At 56.6% G+C, this 25,338-nt stretch overlaps 2 protein-coding genes across 2 annotated transcripts in view; one reads left to right on the top strand and one right to left on the bottom strand.

Moving 5' to 3' along the window:
- The window catches only part of lamc1 (laminin, gamma 1), a 481,608-nt gene that overhangs the window by 337,984 nt on the left and 118,286 nt on the right, over nt 1–25,338 (top strand). The window lies entirely within an intron of this gene.
- Nucleotides 1–25,338, bottom strand: part of LOC140479496 (general transcription factor IIH subunit 4-like) — an 89,586-nt gene that overhangs the window by 50,074 nt on the left and 14,174 nt on the right. The window contains exons 2-5 of the mRNA XM_072573328.1: nt 17,127–17,272; nt 15,902–16,006; nt 14,697–14,828; nt 6,580–6,676 (exon numbers count right to left, since the gene is read on the bottom strand). Coding sequence (XP_072429429.1) covers nt 6,580–6,676; nt 14,697–14,828; nt 15,902–16,006; nt 17,127–17,239 — 447 coding nt within the window. The 5' untranslated portion in view covers nt 17,240–17,272. The remainder of the gene's footprint in view (nt 1–6,579; nt 6,677–14,696; nt 14,829–15,901; nt 16,007–17,126; nt 17,273–25,338) is intronic.

Here is a 25,338-nt window from a genome sequence, read left to right as displayed (position 1 = left end):
CTCTCTCTCTGCCTGTGTCGCTGAGTCTCTCTCTCTCTCTGCCTGTGTCACTGCGTCTCTCTCTCTCTCTCTCTGTGTCTGTGTCGCTGTGTGTCTGTCTCTCTCTGTCTGTCTGTCTCTCTCTGTCTGTCTGTCTGTCTCTCTCTGTCTGTCTGTCTGTCTGTCTCTCTGTCTGTCTGTCTCTCTCTGTCTGTCTGTCTCTCTCTGTCTGTCTGTCTCTCTCTGTCTGTCTGTCTGTGTCGCTGTGTCTCTCTCTCTCTCTCTCTGCCTGTGTCACTGTGTGTGTGTGTCTCTCTCTCTGTCTGTGTCGCTGTGTCTGTCTCTCTCTGTCTGCATCGCTGAGTCTCTCTCTCTCTCTCTCTCTCTGTGTCGCTGTCTCTCTCTCTGCCTGTGTCGCTGTGTGTGTGTGTGTCTCTCTCTCTCTCTCTCTCTGTGTCGCTGTCTCTCTCTCTCTGCCTGTGTCTGTATGTCTGTCTGTCTGTCTGTCTCTCTCTCTCTCTGTGTCGCTGTCTCTCTCTCTCTCTCTGCCTGTGCTGCTGTGTGTGTCTCTCTCTCTCTGTCTGTGTCTGTGTCTGTCTCTGTCTCTCTCTCTCTCTCTCTCTCAGCCTGTGTCGCTGTGTCTGTCTGTCTCTCTCTCTCTCTCTGTGTCGCTGTCTCTCTCTCTCTCTCTCTCTCTCTGCCTGTGTCGCTGTGTGTGTGTCTCTCTCTCTCTCTCTGTCTCTCTACGTCACTGTGTCTCTGTGTTGCTGTATCACTCTCTCTGTCTGTGTCGGTCGCTGTCTCTCTCTCTCTCTCTCTGCCTGTGTCGCTGTGTGTGTGTCTCTCTCTCTCTCTCTGCGTCACTGTGTCTCTGTGTTGCTGTATCACTCTCTCTGTCTGTGTCGGTCGCTGTCTCTCTCTCTCTCTGCCTGTGTCGCTGTGTGTGTGTCTCTCTCTCTCTCTCTCTCTGTCTCTCTGCGTCACTGTGTCTCTGTGTTGCTGTATCACTCTCTCTGTCTGTGTCGGTCGCTGTCTCTCTCTCTCTCTCTCTCTGCCTGTGTCGCTGTGTGTGTGTGTGTGTCTCTCTCTCTCTCTGTCTCTCTGCGTCACTGTGTCTCTGTGTTGCTGTATCACTCTCTCTGTCTGTGTCGGTCGCTGTCTCTCTCTCTCTCTCTCTGCCTGTGTCGCTGTGTGTGTCTCTCTCTCTCTGTCTCTCTGCGTCACTGTGTCTCTGTGTTGCTGTATCACTCTCTCTGTCTGTGTCGGTCGCTGTCTCTCTCTCTCTCTCTCTGCCTGTGTCGCTGTGTGTCTCTCTCTCTCTCTGTCTCTCTGCGTCACTGTGTCTCTGTGTTGCTGTATCACTCTCTCTGTCTGTGTCGGTCGCTGTCTCTCTCTCTCTCTCTCTGCCTGTGTCGCTGTCTCTCTCTCTGCCTGTGTCGCTGTGTGTGTCTCTCTCTCTGTCTGTGTCGCCGTGTCTCTCTCTCTCTCTCTCTGTCTGCGTCGCTGAGTCTCTCTCTCTCTCTCTCTCTCTCTCTCTCTCTGTCTGCGTCGCTGAGTCTCTCTCTCTCTCTCTGTCTGCGTCGCTGAGTCTCTCTCTCTCTCTCTCTGTCTGCGTCGCTGAGTCTCTCTCTCTCTCTCTCTGTCTGCGTCGCTGAGTCTCTCTCTCTCTGCGTCGCTGTGTCTCTGTGTCGCTGTCTCTCTCTCTCTGTCTGTGTCGCTGCGTCTCTCTCTCTCTGTGTTGCTGCATCTCTCTGTCTGTGTCACTGTCTGTCTGTCTCTCTCTCTCTGTCTGTCTGTCTGTCTCTCTCTCTCGGTCTGTGTCGCTGTGTCTCTATCTGTCTGTCTGTGTCGCTGTCTCTCTCTCTCTCTCTCTCTCTCTCTCTCTGTCTGCGTCGCTGTTTCTCTCTGTGTCGCTGTATCACTCTCTCTCTGTCTGTGTCACTGTGTCTCTCTCTCTCGGTCTGTGTCGCTGTATCTCTCTCTCTCTGTGTCTCTTGTCTCTCTCTTCTCGGTCTGTGTCGCTTTGTCTCTCTCTCTCTCTCTGTGTCTCTCTCTTTCTCTGTCTGTGTTGCTGTGTCTCTCTCTCGGTCTGTGTCTCTGTGTCTGTGTTGCTGTCTCTCTCTCTGTGTCTATGTCGCTGTGTCTCTCTCTCTCTCTCTCTCTCTCTCTCTCTCTCTCTCTCTCTGTGTCGCTGAGTCTCTCTGTATCACTGTGTCTGTCTGTCTCTCTGTCTGTGTCACTGAGTCTCTCTCTGTGTCACTGCGTCTGTCTGTCTCTCTCTCTCTCTCTCTGTGTCGCTGTCTCTCTCTCTCTGTGTCGCCGTGTCTCTCTCTCTCTCTCTGTGTCTGTGTTGCTGTCTCTCTCTCTCTCTCTGTATGCGTCGCTGTTTCTCTCTCTCTGTGTCGCCGTGTCTCTCTCTCTCTCTCTCTCTGTGTCGCTGTCTCTCTCTCTCTCTCTCTGTGTCGCTGTCTCTCTCTCTCTCTCTCTCTGTGTCGCCGTGTCCCTCTCTCTCTGTGTCGCCGTGTCTCTCTCTCTCTCTCTCACTCTCTCTGTGTCGCTGTCTCTCTCTCTCTCTCTGTCTGCGTCGCTGTTTCTCTCTGTGTCGCTGTATCACTCTCTCGCTGTCTGTGTTGCTGTCTCTCTCTGTCGGTCTCTCTCTCGGTCTGTGTCTCTGTTGCTGTCTCTCTCTCTGTGTCTATGTCGCTGTGTCTCTCTCTCTCTGTGTCGCTGAGTCTCTCTGTGTCACTGTGTCTGTCTGTCTCTCTGTCTGTGTCACTGAGTCTCTCTCTGTGTCACTGCGTCTGTCTGTCTCTCTCTCTCTCTGTCTGTGTCGCTGTCTCTCTCTCTCTGTGTCGCCGTGTCTCTCTCTCTCTCTCTGTGTCGCCGTGTCTCTCTCTCTCTCTCTCTGTGTCTGTGTTGCTGTCTCTCTCTCTCTCTCTGTATGCGTCGCTGTTTCTCTCTCTCTGTGTCGCCGTGTCTCTCTCTCTCTCTCTCTCTGTGTCGCTGTCTCTCTCTCTCTCTCTCTCTGTGTCGCTGTCTCTCTCTCTCTCTCTCTGTGTCGCTGTCTCTCTCTCTCTCTCTCTCTCTCTCTCTCTCTCTGTGTCGCTGTCTCTCTCTCTCTCTCTCTCTGTGTCGCCGTGTCCCTCTCTCTCTGTGTCGCCGTGTCTCTCTCTCTCTCTCTCACTCTCTCTGTGTCGCTGTCTCTCTCTCTCTCTCTCTGTCTGCGTCGCTGTTTCTCTCTGTGTCGCTGTATCACTCTCTCGCTGTCTGTGTTGCTGTCTCTCTCTGTCGGTCTCTCTCTCGGTCTGTGTCTCTGTTGCTGTCTCTCTCTCTGTGTCTATGTCGCTGTGTCTCTCTCTCTCTGTGTCGCTGAGTCTCTCTGTGTCACTGTGTCTGTCTGTCTCTCTGTCTGTGTCACTGAGTCTCTCTGTGTCACTGTGTCTGTCTGTCTGTCTCTCTCTCTCTCTGTGTCGCTGTCTCTCTCTCTCTGTGTCTGTGTCGCTGTCTCTCTCTCTCTCTGTCTGTGTTGCTGTGTCTCTCTCTCTGTCTGTGTCGCTGTCTCTCTCTCTGTGTCGCCGTGTCTCTCTCTCTCTCTGTGTCGCTGTCTCTCTCTCTCACTATGTCTCTCTCTCTCTGTCTGTGTCGCTGCATCTCTCTGTCTCTGTGTCGCTGTGTCTCTCTGTGTCGCTGTGTGTGTCTCTCTCTCTCTGTGTCGCTGTGTGTCCCCCTCTCTCTCTGCGTTGCTGTCTCTTTCTCTCTCTCTCTCTCTCTGTCTCTGTGTCGCTGTCTCTCTCTCTCTGTGTCTGTGTCGCTGCATCTCTCTCCCTGTCTGCGTTGCTGCATCTCTCTGTCTCTGTCTCTGTGTCGCTGTGTCTCTCTGTGTCGCTGTGTGTGTCTCTCTCTCTCTCTCTCTCTCTCTCTCTCTGTGTCGCTGTGTGTCCCCCTCTCTCTCTGCGTTGCTGTCTCTTTCTCTCTCTCTCTCTCTCTCTCTCTCTCTCTCTCTGTGTCGCTGTGTCTCTCTCTCTCTCTCTCTCTCTCTCTCGATGAAGCACAACGAGACAAAGCTGTCAGCAATCTCACTACTCAGCAACAAAAAATATCTGGAAGAAAAGAATCAAAGGCATAAACAAAAACAGCATCCAAACCTTTGACTTCAACAAAAACATTACAGCAGACCAAGTATCGGTGCACAGCTTGATAAACAAACGCATGAGAATGGGATAGTGTAGGATAGATGGGCTTCAGATTGGTTCCACAGGGTGGCGCAACATGGAGGGCCGAAGGGCCTGTACTGCTCTGGAACGTTCTACCTGAGGCCCCAACTCTGTTCAATGTCACCCAGGCCACGATATCGGGTAATGGCTGCACTCTTAAAGACTACGGGCCCTGCCAACTTCCCAGCGATATTGCTGAGGACATCTGCCCTCCCAAGCCAACCTGCAACACTGGCATCTACCCGTCCAATGCCCACGTACGCCCTGCTCACAAAAAAAAAAACCTGGGCAAACCCAACTTGGCCAACTGGTGCCCTAGTACTACTTCTGAGCGTCAAGTGACGTGATGGAGGGACGGCGCGAACAGTGCGATCAAGCGGCACTCGTTCAGCAATCATCTGCTCACTGACATGAAGCAAAGAACCAGGGAGTGCTGGAGATCTTAGACAGACAAAAGGTGGCTCAAAAGAAAGGGTCGCTGGACCCGAAACATTAGCTCTTGTTTTCTGTCTCCCACAGGCCCACCGAGTCGCTGCAGCAGTCTCCATTTTTGTTTCGGTTTCTCACCGACGCCCAGTTTGGGTTCCGTCAGGGCGGCCCAGCTCCCAGACCTCATTCCAGCCCTGGTTCAAACACGGACAAAAGAGCGGACTTCCAGAGGGGGACGGAAGAGGGACAGCCCTTGACGTCAAGGCTGCACTTGACCGAGCGCGGCATCGAGGAGCCCTGACACAACGGGAAATCAGGGCCCAAACACCCCGCTGGTCGGAGCCTGGAAGATGGCCGCGGTCGCTGGAGGGCAGTCACCTCAGATTGACAACGTCTCTGCAGGAGTCCCTCAGGGGAGCGTCCGAGGCCCAACCATCTTCAGCTGCTTCATCAATCACCTTCCCTCTGTCATAAAAAGGTCAGAGTGGGGACGTGCGGCAGTGTTCAGCGCTGTTCCCACACCCACAGATGGGGAAGCGATCTGGATCCATGAACAGCAAGACTTGGGACAAAATTCAGGTTTGCAAATAAAATAAAAGGTGCAGGTAGCAATCACACCATTTAAATGGCGGTTAGGTCCTCCAGTAAGAGACAACCTCACCATGGTTACTGGACATCCAATGGGCTTTAGCATCACTTCTTGGCCACTGTCAGCATTGTGGGATTTGGTACTGATCAGAAACTGGACTAGTCAGGTAGAAACACAGACTACAAGAGCAGGGCAGAAGCTCGGAATCTTGCAGTGAGTATCCCACCTCCTCTCTCTCCATTTGTCATCCATAACACACATCTTCAGGAAGACAAGAAACAATCAAAGCAGATGGATTGGGAGATATTGAGTGGCTGAGATGGAAGGATCTCCTAATTATGGCTTCGATAGTCTTTCTCTCCTTCATTCGCTCACGGGATGAGGGCGTCTCTGGCTAGGCCCAGTATTTATCGCCCATCCCTAATGACCCAGAAGGCAGTCAACCACCTTGCTGTGGGTCTGGAGGCACACATAGGCCAGACCCTGATTTCCCTCCCGAGAGGACATCAGGGAGCCAGGTGGGTTTTTCCCAACAATGGATTCATGCGACCCCGAATTCCAGAATTGTTTTTGTTGAATTCAAACTCCACCGTTTGCCGTGGTGGGATTTGAACCGGGGTCCTCAGAACGTTACCTGGATCTCTGGGTTAACAGCCCAGCAATAATACCATTAGGCCATCGCTTCTCCCACGTTATAAAATCATAGAATCCCGACAGTGTGGAAGCAGGCCCTTCAGCCCCACAAGCCCACACCGACCCTCCAAAGAGTACCCCGCCCAGACTCTACCTTTACCCCAGACTCATGCAGCTAAACCGTACACATCCCTGAATATGGAGGGCAGTTTAGCACGGCCAATCCACCCTAACCTGCACATCTCTGGATGCAAGATGGCGAAAGTTAACAAACTTAAACCTACAGAAACAAACTGAGATCAGATACAAGGGCCTGCCTCACACAACATAGCCACAAAACACATATGCACGCTTTAGTATTGGACAGAAGGGTTTGCACACAAGGGTTTGACACAATCGGTCAATGCATCATGTCCCACACACTATTCTTGGGTAGAGTGAATGGCCAGTTCCTGACTGCTCATTATACTTTGTTCACGAGAAGTGTGCAATTAAACCTAAGAGAGAGAGAGACAGAGACAGAGAGACAAGAGACAGAGACAGAGACAGAGACAGAGACAGAGACAGAGACAGAGACAGAGACAGAGACAGAGACAGAGACAGAGACAGAGACAGAGACAGAGAGAGACAGAGAGAGACAGAGAGAGACAGAGAGAGACAGAGAGAGACAGAGAGAGACAGAGAGAGACAGAGAGAGACAGAGAGAGACAGACAGACATCAATGAAGTGACGCACCTCCCAACGCTCCATGGCGTACTTGTCTAGGGAAGGGATGTCCCGAGCATGTTTGTCAGGTCCGAGTTGACTGGTGTCATCTGCCCAAGGTTTGCCACTGTGGGAAACATGGCATACAAGGAATAAACCGTCATATTTCTCCATCGCTCAGTAATAACACTGCGCGCGCGCACACACACAGACACAAACACACACAGACACACCCACCCCCTCGCAGGTGGGGGTCACTGAGAAATAGTACAAGACCCATGCATACGAACACATCGAATCAAACGACGATATCTCGCACACACTTCTCCTCCCGTGCCTTCACCATCACCACTTCAGCCCATTGAGTCCATACTGACGCTCCAAAGAACACCCCACCCAAACCCAGACCCAGACCCACCCCAACAACATTCCTCTAATCTAGCCCTTACACCGAGCCTGCACACCCCTCGGCACTATGGGTCATTTCCCATGGTCCTAACACCAAGCCTGCACACCCCTCGGCACTATGGGTCATTTCCCATGGTCCTAACACCAAGCCTGCACACCCCTTGGCACTATGGGTAATTTCCCATGGTCCATCCACCTAGCCTGCACACCCCTCGGCACTATGGGTAATTTCCCATGGCCCATCCACCTAGCCTGCACACCCCTCGGCACTATGGGTAATTTTCCACGGCCCAATCACCTAGTCTGCATGCCCCTAGGCACTATGGGTAATTTGCCATCGCCCATCCACCTATCCTGCACATCTTTGGACTGTGGGAGGAAGCCGGAGCACCCGGAGGAAACCCACGCGGACACGGGGAGAATGTGCAAACTCCACACAGACAGACACCCGAGGTTGGGATTGACCCCGGGTCCCCAGCGCTGAGAGGCAGCAGTGCTAACCACTGAACCTGTCCTTATGGTCCTGGTCGACTGTCCCCCTTCTTGTCACACAACATGCCATAATCACACTCAAGGTGGGATCGTTGATCTGAGCCACATCTCATGAGGTGTTGATGCCAACTGGAAGTCTCACTCTGGCATGGTGTAATACAATGTTCTGCTGGTGGTGGTTATCTGCCAAGTCCCAGCACTAGACCCAGGCCCAGACGTGGATTAGCACTGATCTGGGGGGTGGGGGACCAGAGAAGCACTTGGACTTTAGAGGTAAAGAAGCTGCATCTCTCGTTGTTTCTTTGACTACCTTCCCTTGGATTGCTCCATGCAACGTGATGACCTGCCTCTGTCTCAGGATATTATTTCAAATCTCGAGCACGGGGCCGTCCACAACAGGCGAGGGGCCGGGGGGCCGTCCACAACAGGCGAGGGGGCGGGGAAGGGGGGCGTCCACAACAGGCGAAGGGGGGGGGGGGGGGGCGTCCACAACAGGCGAGGGGGCGGGGAAGGGGGGCGTCCACAACAGGCGAGGGGGCAGGGAAGGGGGGCATCCACAACAGGCGAGGGGCTGGGGGGGGGCGGGGTGCCCACAACAGGCGAGGGGCCGGGGAGGGGGGGGTCCCAGAACTTGACTTCCCATGTAAAACAGTACAGGGAGCTGTACTCTGTATCTAATCCATCGTGTCCAGGACCCGGGCTGCTTTCTGCAGGCACGGAGGTGTTTCAGTTCCAGGGACTGGGCAGATTCGATTGCAAATTAATTGCGTCAAATGTACAGTTATTATCTCACAATGAGAAGGAGCACTCAGGGAAGGCACCATTGCTATGGTTACTAAAAGCATCGGCAAATTAATCGCTGCAAATTAGGGGTCTATTCGGCAGAGGTTGGGTCCACTGTCTACTCCAGACACATGCATTCGCCAGGCGGCCCTGCCAGTGTCACTGGGGACTGTCCTTCTCTCTGCAATCACATGGGAGTGGGCACTGCCCACATGGCACCATCAGGACCCTTGCGTTGAGTCAACCCATCCCAGACTGAAAAGGTAAAACACTGCACACGCTCGATATGAGAAACGTACTGAGAGCATGCTGGAGAAACTCAACTGGTCTGGCTGCCTCCGTGGGGAATTTCTGAAGGTGACTCAAAACGTTAATATCTGTTTTTCTCTCTCCACACAGAGGCTGGCAGACCTGCAGAGTTCCTCCAGCACACACTGCGCTTGTTTCACAGTGAAGAGTGCAGAACAGCTGGGGCAGTAGGAAACGAGAACGGTCTCCTTCTGCATCTCAAAAGCGTGACCAATGATTTCGGGAGCAAACTATTTTAAATCTCAAGGGAGAAAGAGTCGCTCTCTGCCCACCTTCTCTCACTCACACACACACACACACACACACACACACACCCACCCCCTCCCTCAGACACACACACACACACCCTCCCTCAGACACACACACACACACACACACACACACACACACACCCCCACCCCCTCCCTCACACACACACACACACACACCCTCCCTCAGACACACACACACACCCCCTCCCTCAGACACACACACACACACCCCCTCCCTCAGACACACACACACACACCCCCTCCCTCAGACACACACACACACACACCCCCACCCCCTCCCTCAGACACACACACACACACCCTCCCTCAGACACACACACACACACACACACACACACACACACACACCCTCCCTCAGACACACACACACACCCTCCCTCAGACACACACACACACACCCTCCCTCAGACACACACACACACACCCTCCCTCAGACACACACACACACACACACACACCCTCCCTCAGACACACACACACACACACACACACACACACACACCCTCCCTCAGACACACACACACACACACCCTCCCTCAGACACACACACACACACACCCTCCCTCAGACACACACACACACCCCCTCCCTCAGACACACACACACACACACACCCTCCCTCAGACACACACACACACACACCCTCCCTCACACACACACACACCCCCCACACACCCTCACACACACACCCTCGCTCCCTCTCTCACACACACACCCTCGCTCCCTCTCTCACACACACACCCTCGCTCCCTCTCTCACACACACACCCTCGCTCCCTCTCTCACACACACACCCTCGCTCCCTCTCTCACACACACACCCTCGCTCCCTCTCTCACACACACACCCTCGCTCCCTCTCTCACACACACACCCTCGCTCCCTCTCTCACACACACACCCTCGCTCCCTCTCTCACACACACACCCTCGCTCCCTCTCTCACACACACACCCTCGCTCCCTCTCTCACACACACACCCTCGCTCCCTCTCTCACACACACACACTCGCTCCCTCTCTCACACACACACACTCGCTCCCTCTCTCACACACACACACTCGCTCCCTCTCTCACACACACACACTCGCTCCCTCTCTCACACACACACACTCGCTCCCTCTCTCACACACACACACTCGCTCCCTCTCTCACACACACACACTCGCTCCCTCTCTCACACACACACACTCGCTCCCTCTCTCACACACACACACTCGCTCCCTCTCTCACACACACACACTCGCTCCCTCTCTCACACACACACACTCGCTCCCTCTCTCACACACACACACTCGCTCCCTCTCTCACACACACACACTCGCTCCCTCTCTCACACACACACACTCGCTCCCTCTCTCACACACACACACTCGCTCCCTCTCTCACACACACACACTCGCTCCCTCTCTCACACACACACACTCGCTCCCTCTCTCACACACACACACACTCGCTCCCTCTCTCACACACACACACTCGCTCCCTCTCTCACACACACACACTCGCTCCCTCTCTCACACACACACACTCGCTCCCTCTCTCACACACACACACTCGCTCCCTCTCTCTCACACACACACTCGCTCCCTCTCTCTCACACACACACTCGCTCCCTCTCTCTCACACACACACTCGCTCCCTCTCTCTCACACACACACTCGCTCCCTCTCTCTCTCACACACACTCGCTCCCTCTCTCTCTCACACACACTCGCTCCCTCTCTCTCTCACACACACTCGCTCCCTCTCTCTCACACACACTCGCTCCCTCTCTCTCACACACACACTCGCTCCCTCTCTCTCACACACACACTCGCTCCCTCTCTCACACACACACTCGCTCCCTCTCTCTCACACACACTCGCTCCCTCTCTCACAAACACACACACTCGCTCCCTCTCACAAACACACACACTCGCTCCCTCTCACACACACACACACTCGCTCCCTCTCTCACACACACACACTCGCTCCCTCTCACACACACACACACTCGCTCCCTCTCACACACACACACTCGCTCCCTCTCACACACACACACTCGCTCCCTCTCACACACACACACTCTCCCTCTCAACACACACACACTCTCTCTCTCTCAACACACACACACTCTCTCTCTCTCAACACACACACACTCTCCCTCTCACACAAACATACACACTCTCACACCCACACTCACTGTCCCTCTCTCTGACACACTCTCTCTCCCCCTCTCACGCACTCACTCTCTCCCCCCCTCTCACACGCACTCACTCTCTCCCCCCCCCACACGCACTCACTCTCTCCCCCCCCCCACACGCACTCACTCTCTCCCCCCCCCCCACACGCACTCACTCTCTCCCCCCCTCTCACGCACTCACTCTCTCCCCCCCTCTCACGCACTCACTCTCTCCCCCCCTCTCACACGCACTCACTCTCTCCCCCCCTCTCACACGCACTCACTCTCTCCCCCCCTCTCACACGCACTCACTCTCTCCCCCCCACACGCACTCACTCTCTCTCCCCCCCCCCACACGCACTCACTCTCTCTCCCCCCCCACACGCACTCACTCTCTCCCCCCCTCTCACGCACTCACTCTCTCCCCCCCCACACGCACTCACTCCCCCCCCCCACACGCACTCACTCACTCCCCCCCCCCCCACACGCACTCACTCACTCTCCCCCCCCCTCACACGCACTCTCTCTCGGCTCCCCCCCCCTCACATGCACTCTCTCTCTCCCCCCTCTCACACACACACACACCCCCTCTCACACAGAGACACACTCTTCCCTCTCTCTCTCTCACACTCTCACACACAGAGACACAACCCCACCCAAACACACCTCCTTGACTCACCCTGACATCCCACCCACCAAACACACCTCCTTGACTCACTCTGACCCCCCCCACCCACCAAACATACCTCCTTGACTCACCCTGACCCCCCACCCACCAAACACACCTTCTCGCCTCGACCCCCCCCACCCAACAAACACACCTCCTTGACTCACCCAGCCCCCCACCCACCAAACACACCCCCTTGACCCACCCCGCCCCCCAACAAACACACCCTCTTGACCCACCCCGCCCCCAAAACACACCACCTCGACTCACCCGGCGCCCCCCCACCCACCAAACACACCTCCTTGACCCACCATCCCCACCCACCAAACACACCTCCTTGACTCACCCAGCCCCCCCCAACCCACCAAACACACCTCCTTGACCCACCACCCCCACCCAACAAACACACCACCTTGACCCACCCCCGCCCCCCAAACACACCACCTTGACTCACCCCGCCCCCCCACTAAACACACCTCCTTGACCCACCCAGCCCCCCAAACACACCACCCAGACTCACCCCGCGCCCCCCCACCCACCAAACACACCTCCTTGACTCACCCAGCCCCCCCAACCCACCAAACACACCTCCTTGACCCACCACCCCCACCCACCAAACACACCTCCTTGACCCACCCCGCCCCCCACCAAACACAGCTCCTTGAACCACCCCGCCCCCCACCAAACACACCACCTTGACTATCCCCGCCCCACCCACCCACCAAGCACACCTCCTTGACCCACCCCGTCCCCCACCAAACACACCTCCTTGACTCACCCCGCCCCCCACCCACCAAGCACACCTCCTTGACCCACCCCGCCCCCCCCCACCCACTAAACACACCACCTTGACTCACCCCCCACCCACCAAACACACCTTGACGCACCCCGCCCCTCCCCACCCCACCCAAACACACCCTTGACTCGCACCGTCCCCCCACCCACCAAACACACCTCCTTGACTCACCCTGCCCCCCACCCACCAAACACACCACCTTGACCCACCCCCCACCCACCAAACACACCACCTTGAATCACCTCGCCCCCACCCACCAAACACACCTCCTTGACCCACCCCGCCCCCCCCACCAAACACACCTCCTTGACCCACCCCGACCCCCACCCACCAAACACACCTCCTTGACCCACCCCGCCCCCCACCCACCAAACACACCTCCTTGACTCACCCCGCCCCCCCACCCACACCACCTTGACTCACCCGGCCCCCCCCACCCACTAAACACACCACCTTGACTCACCCCCCACCCACCAAACACACCTTGACCCACCCCGCCCCTCCCCCACCCAAACACACCCTTGACTCACCCCGCCCCCCCACCCACCAAACACACCTCCTTGACTCACCCCGCCCCCCCCACCCCCACCAAGCACACCTTCTTGACTCACCCCGTGCCCCCCCCACCCACCAAACATACCTCCTTGACTCACCCCGCGCCCCCCCACCCACCAAACACACCTCCTTGACTCACCCCCCCACCAAACACACCTCCTTGACCCACCCCGCGCCCCCCCACCCACCAAACAAACCACCTTGACCCACCCCGCGCCCCCCCACCCACCAAACACACCTCCTTGACTCACCCCGACCCCCCCACCAAACACACCACCTTGACTCACCCCGCCCCCCACCCACCAAACACACCTCCTTGACTCACCCCGCCCCCCACCCACCAAACACACCTCCTTGACTCACCCCGCCCCACCCACCCACCAAGCACACCTTCTTGACTCACCCCGCGCCCCCCACCCACCAAACACACCTCCTTGACTCACCCCGCCCCCCACCCACCAAACACACCTCCTTGACTCACCCCGCCCCCCACCCACCAAACACACCTCCTTGACTCACCCCGCCCCCCACCCACCAAACACACCTCCTTGACTCACCCCGCCCCCCACCCACCAAACACACCACCTTGACTCACCCCGCCCCCCCACCCACCAAACACACCTCCTTGACTCACCCCGCCCCCCCACCCACCAAACACACCTCCTTGACCCACCCCGCGCCCCCCCACCCACCAAACACACCTCCTTGACCCACCCCGCGCCCCCCCACCCACCAAACACACCTCCTTGACTCACCCCCCCACCAAACACACCTCCTTGACTCACCCCGCCCCCCCACCCACCAAACACACCTCCTTGACCCACCCCGCGCCCCCCCACCCACCAAACACACCTCCTTGACCCACCCCGCGCCCCCCCACCCACCAAACACACCTCCTTGACTCACCCCCCCACCAAACACACCTCCTTGACTCACCCAGCCCCCCCCACCCACTAAACACACCACCTTGACTCACCCCCCACCCACCAAACACACCTTGACCCACCCCGCCCCTCCCCCACCCAAACACACCCTTGACTCACCCCGCCCCCCCACCCACCAAACACACCTCCTTGACTCACCCCGCCCCCCCACCCACCAAGCACACCTTCTTGACTCACCCCGTGCCCCCCCACCCACCAAACATACCTCCTTGACTCACCCCACGCCCCCCCCACCCACCAAACATACCTCGTTGACTCACCCCGCGCCCCGCCACCCACCAAACACACCTCCTTGACTCACCCCCCCACCAAACACACCTCCTTGACTCACCCCGCCCCCCCACCCACCAAACACACCACCTTGACTCACCCCGCCCCCCCCACCCACCAAACACACCACCTTGACCCACCCCGCGCCCCCCCACCCACCAAACACACCACCTTGACCCACCCCGCGCCCCCCCACCCACCAATCACACCTCCTTGACTCACCCCGCCCCCCCCACCAAACACACCACCTTGACTCACCCTGCCCCACCCACCAAACACACCTTCTTGACTCACCCCGCGCCCCCCCCACCCACCAAACATACCTCGTTGACTCACCCCGCGCCCCCCCACCCACCAAACACACCTCCTTGACTCACCCCGCGCCCCCCCACCCACCAAACACACCTCCTTGACTCACCCCGCGCCCCCCCACCCACCAAACACACCTCCTTGACTCACCCCCCCCACCCACCAAACACACCTCCTTGACTCACCCCCCAAGAAGTGCAATCCTCAAGTTCTCTTTGAAGGTTGGGTTGAGGACCAGACCCTGGAGTCCTCCCGGAAGCTGCTGGGAATGCCACAGTCGGAGTCCCATCAGGATACTCACACAGTCATCGTGATCTCTGTGCAGGGAGGACACACTATTACAGACCAGGGTACTGCCCCGCACGCCTGCAAACCTCCCCCCCCCCACCCTCCTCCCCGAAAAATAAACCCTTCCTCAACCCACTGCTGAACCAATGTTAGCGTGGTGACAGACAGACACTAGACTCTGCAAGGCCCCAGAGCTAAAGCTACTGGGCTTTCTGCCCCTCCCCAGTCTGCAACATGACTCAATCACCCAGTAAGGGGCAATCAGCTCCACGGCCAGAGATCTCAGGACATGGGGGTAAAGGCTGAGGGTGTAAATCCTGACAAAAGTCAATCAGGAGCACAGTCCAATGGTGGTCTGACAGTGAACACTGTCACCTTTACAGCAACCAGGCCAGCCCCACAGGCAATGCGCGGGATTTGTTTTTGGGCCCAGCACCGATTCTGCCAACTCAGGGACAGTGGGTCAGACACTGGTTCCCCCCCCGCACCGCCCTCCCTCTGGGAAGGGTGGGACAGTGGGTCAGACACTGTCCTTTCCCCCACCCCCACTCCCTCTGGGACTGGGTGGGACAGTGGGTTAGACACTGTCCTTCCCCCCACTCCCTCTGGAACTGGGTGAGACAGTGGGTCAGCCACTGTCCTTTCCCCCACCCCCACTCCCTCTGGGACTGGGTGGGACAGTGGGTCAGCCACTGTCCTTTCCCCCCCACCCCCCAACTTCCATTTCACAAGTTTCACTCACACTCTGCCTTCCCCGATCGTGAGACAGAGCGACAGACCTACATCCGTGGGGTACACTATCGTCCAGTTTACAGTGACGGTCCGCAACGCGCGGTCACCCCTCCCCTCCCCACCCCCCGAAAAATTAATCAGAACTGGTCAAAGTGCTGGAAACATCGCCCTGGGGCTGCGTTGGGTTTGTGCGTGCTTCTGCCTGAGCACAGTCAGAAGGAAGAGGAACCTGGGTGTCACTGACACAAGGAATTGTGGGTAGTAGTGGTGGTGGTGGTGGGGTGATGTTTGAACGGGCGAGGTGGAGGGCACAGCAAGGCAGGCAGCTCAGGCTGGAGCACAGAGTGGGGGGGGGGCGTGGGTGGAGTACCGTTGCTTATCTTTCTTCACCCAGAAGGTAACAGCGGCCTGTGGCAAGGGTTGATCCAGGAACAGCAGCCTCATGACGTAATTCTGAGCCAGCACCGGCAGCTCCCTGAGAAAGGAGGAAGGAGACGCGATCAGGTCAGCGGAGCGGCGCGACAAAAAACAAAAGGGCCCTCGCGTTCGTTCACACCGGCTGCCGGATACAGAGCACGCCCCCCCCCCCCCCCCCCTCCCCAATCCACCAGCCAATCCGCGCGGATATCTGAGCCCAAAGCCATCCGAGTATCAGGCGTGTGCCATATCCGGGATGGGGGTGAGTTGAGGGAGGTGAGTGGCTGCTCCTGGTAAAAATCTCTCTGCCCACGTCCAATCCCACCACCCCCCCCTGCTCCCCCCACCCCCCCCCACCACCGCTTTCTGGAGTTGGGGGTGCTGTACAGAAATTTGGCTTGGCGAGAATTATCTCACGACGGGAGTAAGTTGGCCGTCGATTCTTATCCAGGGACATAACCAGAGGGAGAGGAATGAGGGAATTCTGAAGACAAGGAATTTCGCGACGGCGTCAAACAGGCCACTCGGCCCGCTGAGTCAGCCCCCCCCACCCCGCGAGGGACATCCCACGCAAACGCACCCTCCCCGCCCCGACACCGTCCCCCACAACCCTGCTTTTCCCCTGGCTAACCCACTTGACCTACACAATCCCTGGTCACGATGGGAAAATTTAGCACGGCCAATTCACCCTAACGTGCACATCCCTGAACACTTCAGGGGACAATTCAGCAGAGCCAATCCACCCAGACCTGCACATCTTTGTGACTGTGGGAGGAAACCGGAGCACCCGGAGGAAACCCACGCAGACACAGGGAGAATGTACATACTCCACACAGACAGTCACCCCCGAGGCTGGGACCGAACCCAGGTCCCTGGTGCTGAGGGGCAGTGGTGCTAACTACTGAGCCACCCGATTAGGGATGGGGAGTAAACACTGACCCTCGCCAGCATCACCCACATCCCAGCAGAGTTACCTTTTCAAAAACAGTATGTGCAGTGAGACGTGAGACAGGGCACGAGGGGCACTCCCGGCCCAGGGGGGAGAGGGGCAAGAGGCTCCCCGTTTCCAGAGATGGCTCCTGCGTTTCGATGGAGCCACATCCCCCACTGTCTCAGAGTGAGATAAAGATGGCCACCAGCTGACCCTCCCTCCTGGAGGGAGGGAGATAATCGCTCACCTGAAGACGGCCAGGCAGGTAGCCGGGTGGTTGTAGAGTTTGTCGAGGATGCTGGGACTCAGGCTCCTCATGTATTCGTGCAGATTCTTACACTTCAGCTTCTCCCGCTGCATTCTCTCTCTCTCTCTCTCGGAGTTGAGGTGCTGGAGGGGAGACAGGACGAACAGGTCAGCCAGGCAGAACCTTAGAATCCCTACAGCGTGGAAAGCTGCCACTCGGCCCATCGAATCCTGCACCGACCCACAGAAGGGCATCCCAACCAGAACCAACTCCACCCCCAACTCCATCCCTGTAACCCTGCCTTTCCCGTGGCTAACCCACCCACACTGCACATCCCTGGACGCCAAGGGACAATTCAGCACGGCCTAACCTGCACACCTTTGGACTGTGGGAGGAAACCAGAGCACCCGGAGGAAACCCACGCAGACACTGGGAGAATATGCAAATACCAGGCAGACAGTCGCCAGAGGCTGGGATCGAACCTGTGACCCTGGAGCTGTGAGGCAGCAGTGGTAACCACTGAGTCACCCTGAACTAGACACCATTCCTTCGCAGTATCTGATGATCACCGCTCTCTGCCCCTCTAAGGACAGCGAACCTCAAATTTTGGATTATTTGGAGAGAGAGAGAAAGAGAGAGAGTGAGAGAAAGAGACACAGAGACAGAGACAGAGAGAGAGAGAGACTGAGGGACAAAAGAACAAGAGAACATAGGAAGGGGTTGCAAAGAAAGATCCCAGATGCGTTTGAAGGGAAGCAAGTCACATCCACGAATACGGAACTGAAGCAGACACTGACCAGACGGCTGGGGGGTGGGGGGAACCAACTGTAACAAGCTGGGGATTTAAAACGTTACTTTGTCTGATGTTTCAGAACAAATGTTATCCCCACTGTTACACAGTGACACACTGGTCCCCACCAGCACTGTCCCCCACTGTTAGTGACACACTGGTCCCCACCAGTACTGTCCCCCAGTGTTACACAGTGACAGACCTGTCCCCACCAGCACTGTCCCCCAATGTTACAGAGTGAGAGACCTGGCCACACCACTGTTACACAGTGACAGACCTGTCCGCACCAGCACTGTAACCCAGTGTTACACAGTGACAGACCTGTCCCCACCAGCACTGCAACACAGTGTTACACAGTGAGAGACCTGGCCACACCAGCACTGTCCTTCAGTGTTACACAGTGGCAGACCTGTCCCCATCAGCACTGTACCCCAGTGTTACACAGTGACAGACCTGTCCCCACCAGTACGGTCCCCCAGTGTTACACAGTGACAGACCTGTCCCCACCAGCACTGTCCCCAATGTTACACACTGACAGACCTGTCCCCACCAGCACTGTAACCCAGTGTTACACAGTGACAGGCCTGTCTCCAACAGTACTGTCCCGCAGTGTTACACACTGACAGACCTGTCCCCACCACTGTTACACAGTGACAGACCTGTCCGCACCAGCACTGTAACCCAGTGTTACACAGTGACAGACCTGTCCCCAACAGTACTGTCCCGCAGTGTTACACACTGACAGACCTGTCCCCACCACTGTTACACAGTGACAGACCTGTCCGCACCAGCACTGTAACCCAGTGTTACACAGTGACAGACCTGTCCCCAACAGTACTGTCCCGCAGTGTTACACACTGACAGACCTGTCCCCACCACTGTTACACAGTGACAGACCTGTCCCCACCAGCACTGTAACCCAGTGTTACACAGTGACAGACCTGTCCCCACCAGCACTGTCCCCCAGTGTTACACACTGACAGACCTGTCCCCACCAGCACTGTCCCCCAATGTTACACACTGACAGACCTGTCCCCACCAGCACTGTCCCCAATGTTACACACTGACAGACCTGTCCCCACCAGCACTGTAACCCAATGTTACACAGTGACAGACCTGTCCGGACCAGCACTGTAACCCAGTGTTACACTGAGACAGACCTGTCCCCACCAGCACTGCAACACAGTGTTACACAGTGACAGACCTGGCCACACCACTGTTACACAGTGACAGACCTGTCCCCATCAGCACTGTAACTCAGTGTTACACAGTGACAGGCCTGTCCCCACCAGCACTGTCCCCCAGTGTTACACAGTGACAGACCTGTCCCCATCAGCACTGTACCCCAGTGTTACACAGTGACAGACCTGTCCCCACCAGCACTGTAACCCAGTGTTACACAGTGACAGACCTGTCCCCAACAGTACTGTCCCGCAGTGTTACACACTGACAGACCTGTCCCCACCACTGTTACACAGTGACAGACCTGTCCCCACCAGCACTGTAACCCAGTGTTACACAGTGACAGACCTGTCCCCACCAGCACCGTAACCCAGTGTTACACAGTGACAGACCGGTCCCCACCAGCACTCTCCCCCCGTGTTACACAGAGACAGACCTGTCCCTACCAGCACTGTCCCCGTGTTACACAGTGACAGACCTGTCCCCACTACTGTTACACAGTGACAGACCTGTTCCCACCAGCGCAGTAACCCAGTGTTACAGTGACAGACCTGTCCCCACCAGCACTGTCCCCCAGTGTTACACACTGACAGACCTGTCCCCACCAGCACTGTCCCCCAATGTTACACACTGACAGACCTGTCCCCACCAGCACTGTAACCCAATGTTACACAGTGACAGACCTGTCCGGACCAGCACTGTAACCCAGTGTTACACTGAGACAGACCCGTCCCCACCAGCACTGCAACAGAGTGTTACACAGTGACAGACCTGTCCCCACCAGCACTGCAACACAGTGTTACACAGTGACAGTCCTGTCCCCACCACTGTTACACAGTGACAGACCTGTCCCCATCAGCACTGTAACCCAGTGTTACACAGTGACAGGCCTGTCCCCACCAGCACAGTCCCCCAGTGTTACACAGTGACAGACCTGTCCCCACCAGCACTGTCCCCCAGTGTTACACAGTGACAGACCTGTCCCCATCAGCACTGTACCCCAGTGTTACACAGTGACAGACCTGTCCCCACCAGCACTGTAACCCAGTGTTACACAGTGACAGACCTGTCCCCAACAGTACTGTCCCGCAGTGTTACACACTGACAGACCTGTCCCCACCACTGTTACACAGTGACAGACCTGTCCCCACCAGCACTGTAACCCAGTGTTACACAGTGACTGACCTGCCCCCACCAGCACTCTCCCCCCGTGTTACACAGAGACAGACCTGTCCCTACCAGCACTGTCCCCCAGTGTTACACACTGACAGACCTGTCCTCACCAGCACAGTCCCCGTGTTACACAGTGACAGACCTGTCCCCACCACTGTTACACAGTGACAGACCTGTCCCCACCAGCACAGTAACCCAGTGTTACACAGTGACAGACCTGTCCCCACCAGCACTCTCCCCCCGTGTTACACAGAGACAGACCTGTCCCTACCAGCACTGTCCCCGTGTTACACAGTGACAGACCTGTTCCCACCAGCACAGTAACCCAGTGTTACAGTGACAGACCTGTCCCCACCAGCACTGTCCCCCAGTGTTACACACTGACAGACCTGTCCCCACCAGCACTGTCCGCCAATGTTACACACTGACAGACCTGTCCCCACCAGCACTGTCCGCCAATGTTACACACTGACAGACCTGTCCCCACCAGCACTGTCCCCAATGTTACACACTGACAGACCTGTCCCCACCAGCACTGTAACCCAATGTTACAGTGACAGACCTGTCCGCACCAGCACTGTAACCCAGTGTTACACAGTGAGAGGCCTGTCCCCACCAGCACAGTCCCCCAGTGTTACACAGTGACAGACCTGTCCCCACCACTGTTACACAGTGACAGACCTGTCCCCATCAGCACTGTAACCCAGTGTTACACAGTAACAGGCCTGTCCCCACCAGCACAGTCCCCCAGTGTTATACAGTGACAGACCTGTCCCCACCAGCACTGACCCCCAGTGTTACACTGAGACAGACCTGTCCCCACCAGCACTGCAACACAGTATTACACAGTGACAGACCTGTCCCCATCAGCACTGTACCCCAGTGTTACACAGTGACAGACCTGTCCCCACCAGCACTGTAACCCAGTGTTACACAGTGACAGACCTGTCCCCAACAGTACTGTCCCGCAGTGTTACACACTGACAGACCTGTCCCCACCACTGTTACACAGTGACAGACCTGTCCCCACCAGTACTGTACCCCAGTGTTACACAGTGACAGACCTGTCCCCACCAGCACTGTACCCCAGTGTTACACAGTGACAGACCTGTCCCCAACAGTACAGTCCCGCAGTGTTACACACTGACAGACCTGTCCCCACCACTGTTACACAGTGACAGACCTGTCCCCACCACTGTTACACAGTGACAGACCTGTCCCCACCAGCACTCTCCCCCAGTGTTACACAGTGACAGACCTGTCCCCATCAGCACTGTACCCCAGTGTTACACAGTGACAGACCTGTCCCCAACAGTACTGTCCCGCAGTGTTACACACTGACAGACCTGTCCCCACCACTGTTACACAGTGACCGACCTGTCCCCACCAGCACTGTCCCCCAGTGTTACACACTGACAGACCTGTCCCCACCAGCACTGTCCCCCAATGTTACACACTGACAGACCTGTCCCCACCAGCACTGTCCCCAATGTTACACACTGACAGACCTGTCCCCACCAGCACTGTAACCCAATGTTACACAGTGACAGACCTGTCCGCACCAGCACTGTAACCCAGTGTTACACAGTGACAGGCCTGTCTCCAACAGTACTGTCCCGCAGTGTTACACACTGACAGACCTGTCCCCACCACTGTTACACAGTGACAGACCTGTCCGCACCAGCACTGTACCCCAGTGTTACACAGTGACAGACCTGTCCCCAACAGTACTGTAACCCAGTGTTACACACTGACAGACCTGGCCCACCAGCACTGCAACACAGTGTTACACAGTGACAGACCTGTCCCCACCAGCACTGTCCCCCAGTGTTACACTGAGACAGACCTGTCCCCACCAGCACTGTAACCCAGTGTTACACAGTGACAGACCTGTCCCCAACAGTACTGTCCCGCAGTGTTACACACTGACAGACCTGTCCCCACCACTGTTACACAGTGACAGACCTGTCCCCACCAGCACTGTAACCCAATGTTACACAGTGACAGACCTGTCCGCACCAGCACTGTAACCCAGTGTTACACAGTGACAGGCCTGTCTCCAACAGTACTGTCCCGCAGTGTTACACACTGACAGACCTGTCCCCACCACTGTTACACAGTGACAGACCTGTCCGCACCAGCACTGTACCCCAGTGTTACACAGTGACAGACCTGTCCCCAACAGTACTGTCCCGCAGTGTTACACACTGACAGACCTGGCCCACCAGCACTGCAACACAGTGTTACACAGTGACAGACCTGTCCCCACCAGCACTGTCCCCCAGTGTTACACTGAGACAGACCTGTCCCCACCAGCACTGTAACCCAGTGTTACACAGTGACAGACCTGTCCCCAACAGTACTGTCCCGCAGTGTTACACACTGACAGACCTGTCCCCACCACTGTTACACAGTGACAGACCTGTCCCCACCAGCACTGTAACCCAATGTTACACAGTGACAGACCTGTCCGCACCAGCACTGTAACCCAGTGTTACACAGTGACAGGCCTGTCTCCAACAGTACTGTCCCGCAGTGTTACACACTGACAGACCTGTCCCCACCACTGTTACACAGTGACAGACCTGTCCCCATCAGCACTGTACCCCAGTGTTACACAGTGACAGACCTGTCCCCAACAGTACTGTCCCGCAGTGTTACACACTGACAGACCTGGCCCACCAGCACTGCAACACAGTGTTACACAGTGACAGACCTGTCCCCACCAGCACTGTCCCCCAGTGTTACACTGAGACAGACCTGTCCCCACCAGCACTGTAACCCAGTGTTACACAGTGACAGACCTGTCCCCAACAGTACTGTCCCGCAGTGTTACACACTGACAGACCTGTCCCCACCACTGTTACACAGTGACAGACCTGTCCCCACCAGCACTGTAACCCAGTGTTACACAGAGACAGACCTGTCCCCACCAGCACTGTCCCCCAGTGTTACACACTGACAGACCTGTCCCCACCAGCACTGTCCCCCAATGTTACACACTGACAGACCTGTCCCCACCAGCACTGTCCCCAATGTTACACACTGACAGACCTGTCCCCACCAGCACTGTAACCCAATGTTACACAGTGACAGACCTGTCCGGACCAGCACTGTAACCCAATGTTACACTGAGACAGACCTGTCCCCACCAGCACTGCAACACAGTGTTACACAGTGACAGACCTGGCCACACCAGCACTGTACCCCAGTGTTACACAGTGACAGACCTGTCCCCACCAGCACTGTCCCCCAGTGTTACACAGTGACAGACCTGGCCACACCAGCACTGTACCCCAGTGTTACACAGTGACAGACCTGTCCCCACCACTGTTACACAGTGACAGACCTGTCCCCATCAGCACTGTAACCCAGTGTTACACAGTGACAGGCCTGTCCCCACCAGCACAGTCCCCCAGTGTTATACAGTGACAGACCTGTCCCCACCAGCACTGTCCCCCAGTGTTACACAGTGACAGACCTGTCCCCATCAGCACTGTACCCCAGTGTTACACAGTGACAGACCTGTCCCCACCAGCACTGTAACCCAGTGTTACACAGTGACAGACCTGTCCCCAACAGTACTGTCCCGCAGTGTTACACACTGACAGACCTGTCCCCACCACTGTTACACAGTGACAGACCTGCCCCCACCAGCACTCTCCCCCCGTGTTACACAGAGACAGACCTGTCCCTACCAGCACTGTCCCCCAGTGTTACACACTGACAGACCTGTCCTCACCAGCACAGTCCCCGTGTTACACAGTGACAGACCTGTCCCCACCACTGTTACACAGTGACAGACCTGTCCCCACCAGCACCGTAACCCAGTGTTACACAGTGACAGACCGGTCCCCACCAGCACTCTCCCCCCGTGTTACACAGAGACAGACCTGTCCCTACCAGCACTGTCCCCGTGTTACACAGTGACAGACCTGTCCCCACCACTGTTACACAGTGACAGACCTGTTCCCACCAGCACAGTAACCCAGTGTTACAGTGACAGACCTGTCCCCACCAGCACTGTCCGCCAATGTTACACACTGACAGACCTGTCCCCACCAGCACTGTCCCCAATGTTACACACTGACAGACCTGTCCCCACCAGCACTGTAACCCAATGTTACAGTGACAGACCTGTCCGCACCAGCACTGTAACCCAGTGTTACACAGTGACAGGCCTGTCCCCACCAGCACAGTCCCCCAGTGTTATACAGTGACAGGCCTGTCCCTACCAGCACTGTCCCCGTGTTACACAGTGACAGACCTGTCACCACCAGCACTGCAACACAGTGTTACACAGTGACAGACCTGTCCCCACCACTGTTACACAGTGACAGACCTGTCCCCATCAGCACTGTAACCCAGTGTTACACAGTAACAGGCCTGTCCCCACCAGCACAGTCCCCCAGTGTTATACAGTGACAGGCCTGTCCCTACCAGCACTGTCCCCCAATGTTACACAGTGACAGACCTGTCACCACCAGCACTGCAACACAGTGTTACACAGTGACAGACCTGTCCCCATCAGCACTGTAACCCAGTGTTACACAGTAACAGACCTGTCCCCACCAGCACTGTCCCCCAGTGTTACAGTGACAGACCTGTCCCCACCAGCACTGACCCCCAGTGTTACACAGTGACAGACCTGTCCCCACCAGCACTGCAACACAGTATTACACAGTGACAGACCTGTCCCCATCAGCACTGTACCCCAGTGTTACACAGTGACAGACCTGTCCCCACCAGCACTGTACCCCAGTGTTACACAGTGACAGACCTGTCCCCAACAGTACTGTCCCGCAGTGTTACACACTGACAGACCTGTCCCCACCACTGTTACACAGTGACAGACCTGTCCCCACCAGCACTGTAACCCAGTGTTACACACTGACAGACCTGTCCCCACCACTGTTACACAGTGACAGGCCTGTCCCCACCAGCACTGTACCCCAGTGTTACACAGTGACAGACCTGTCCCCACCAGCACTGTAACCCAGTGTTACACAGTGACAGACCTGTCCCCAACAGTACTGTCCCGCAGTGTTACACATGGACAGACCTGTC

The sequence above is a fragment of the Chiloscyllium punctatum genome, chromosome 7 (genome assembly GCF_047496795.1).
Source record: "Chiloscyllium punctatum isolate Juve2018m chromosome 7, sChiPun1.3, whole genome shotgun sequence".
In the NCBI taxonomy this organism is placed as follows: Eukaryota; Metazoa; Chordata; class Chondrichthyes; order Orectolobiformes; family Hemiscylliidae; genus Chiloscyllium; species Chiloscyllium punctatum.
This window is presented reverse-complemented; position numbering and strand designations above follow the sequence as displayed.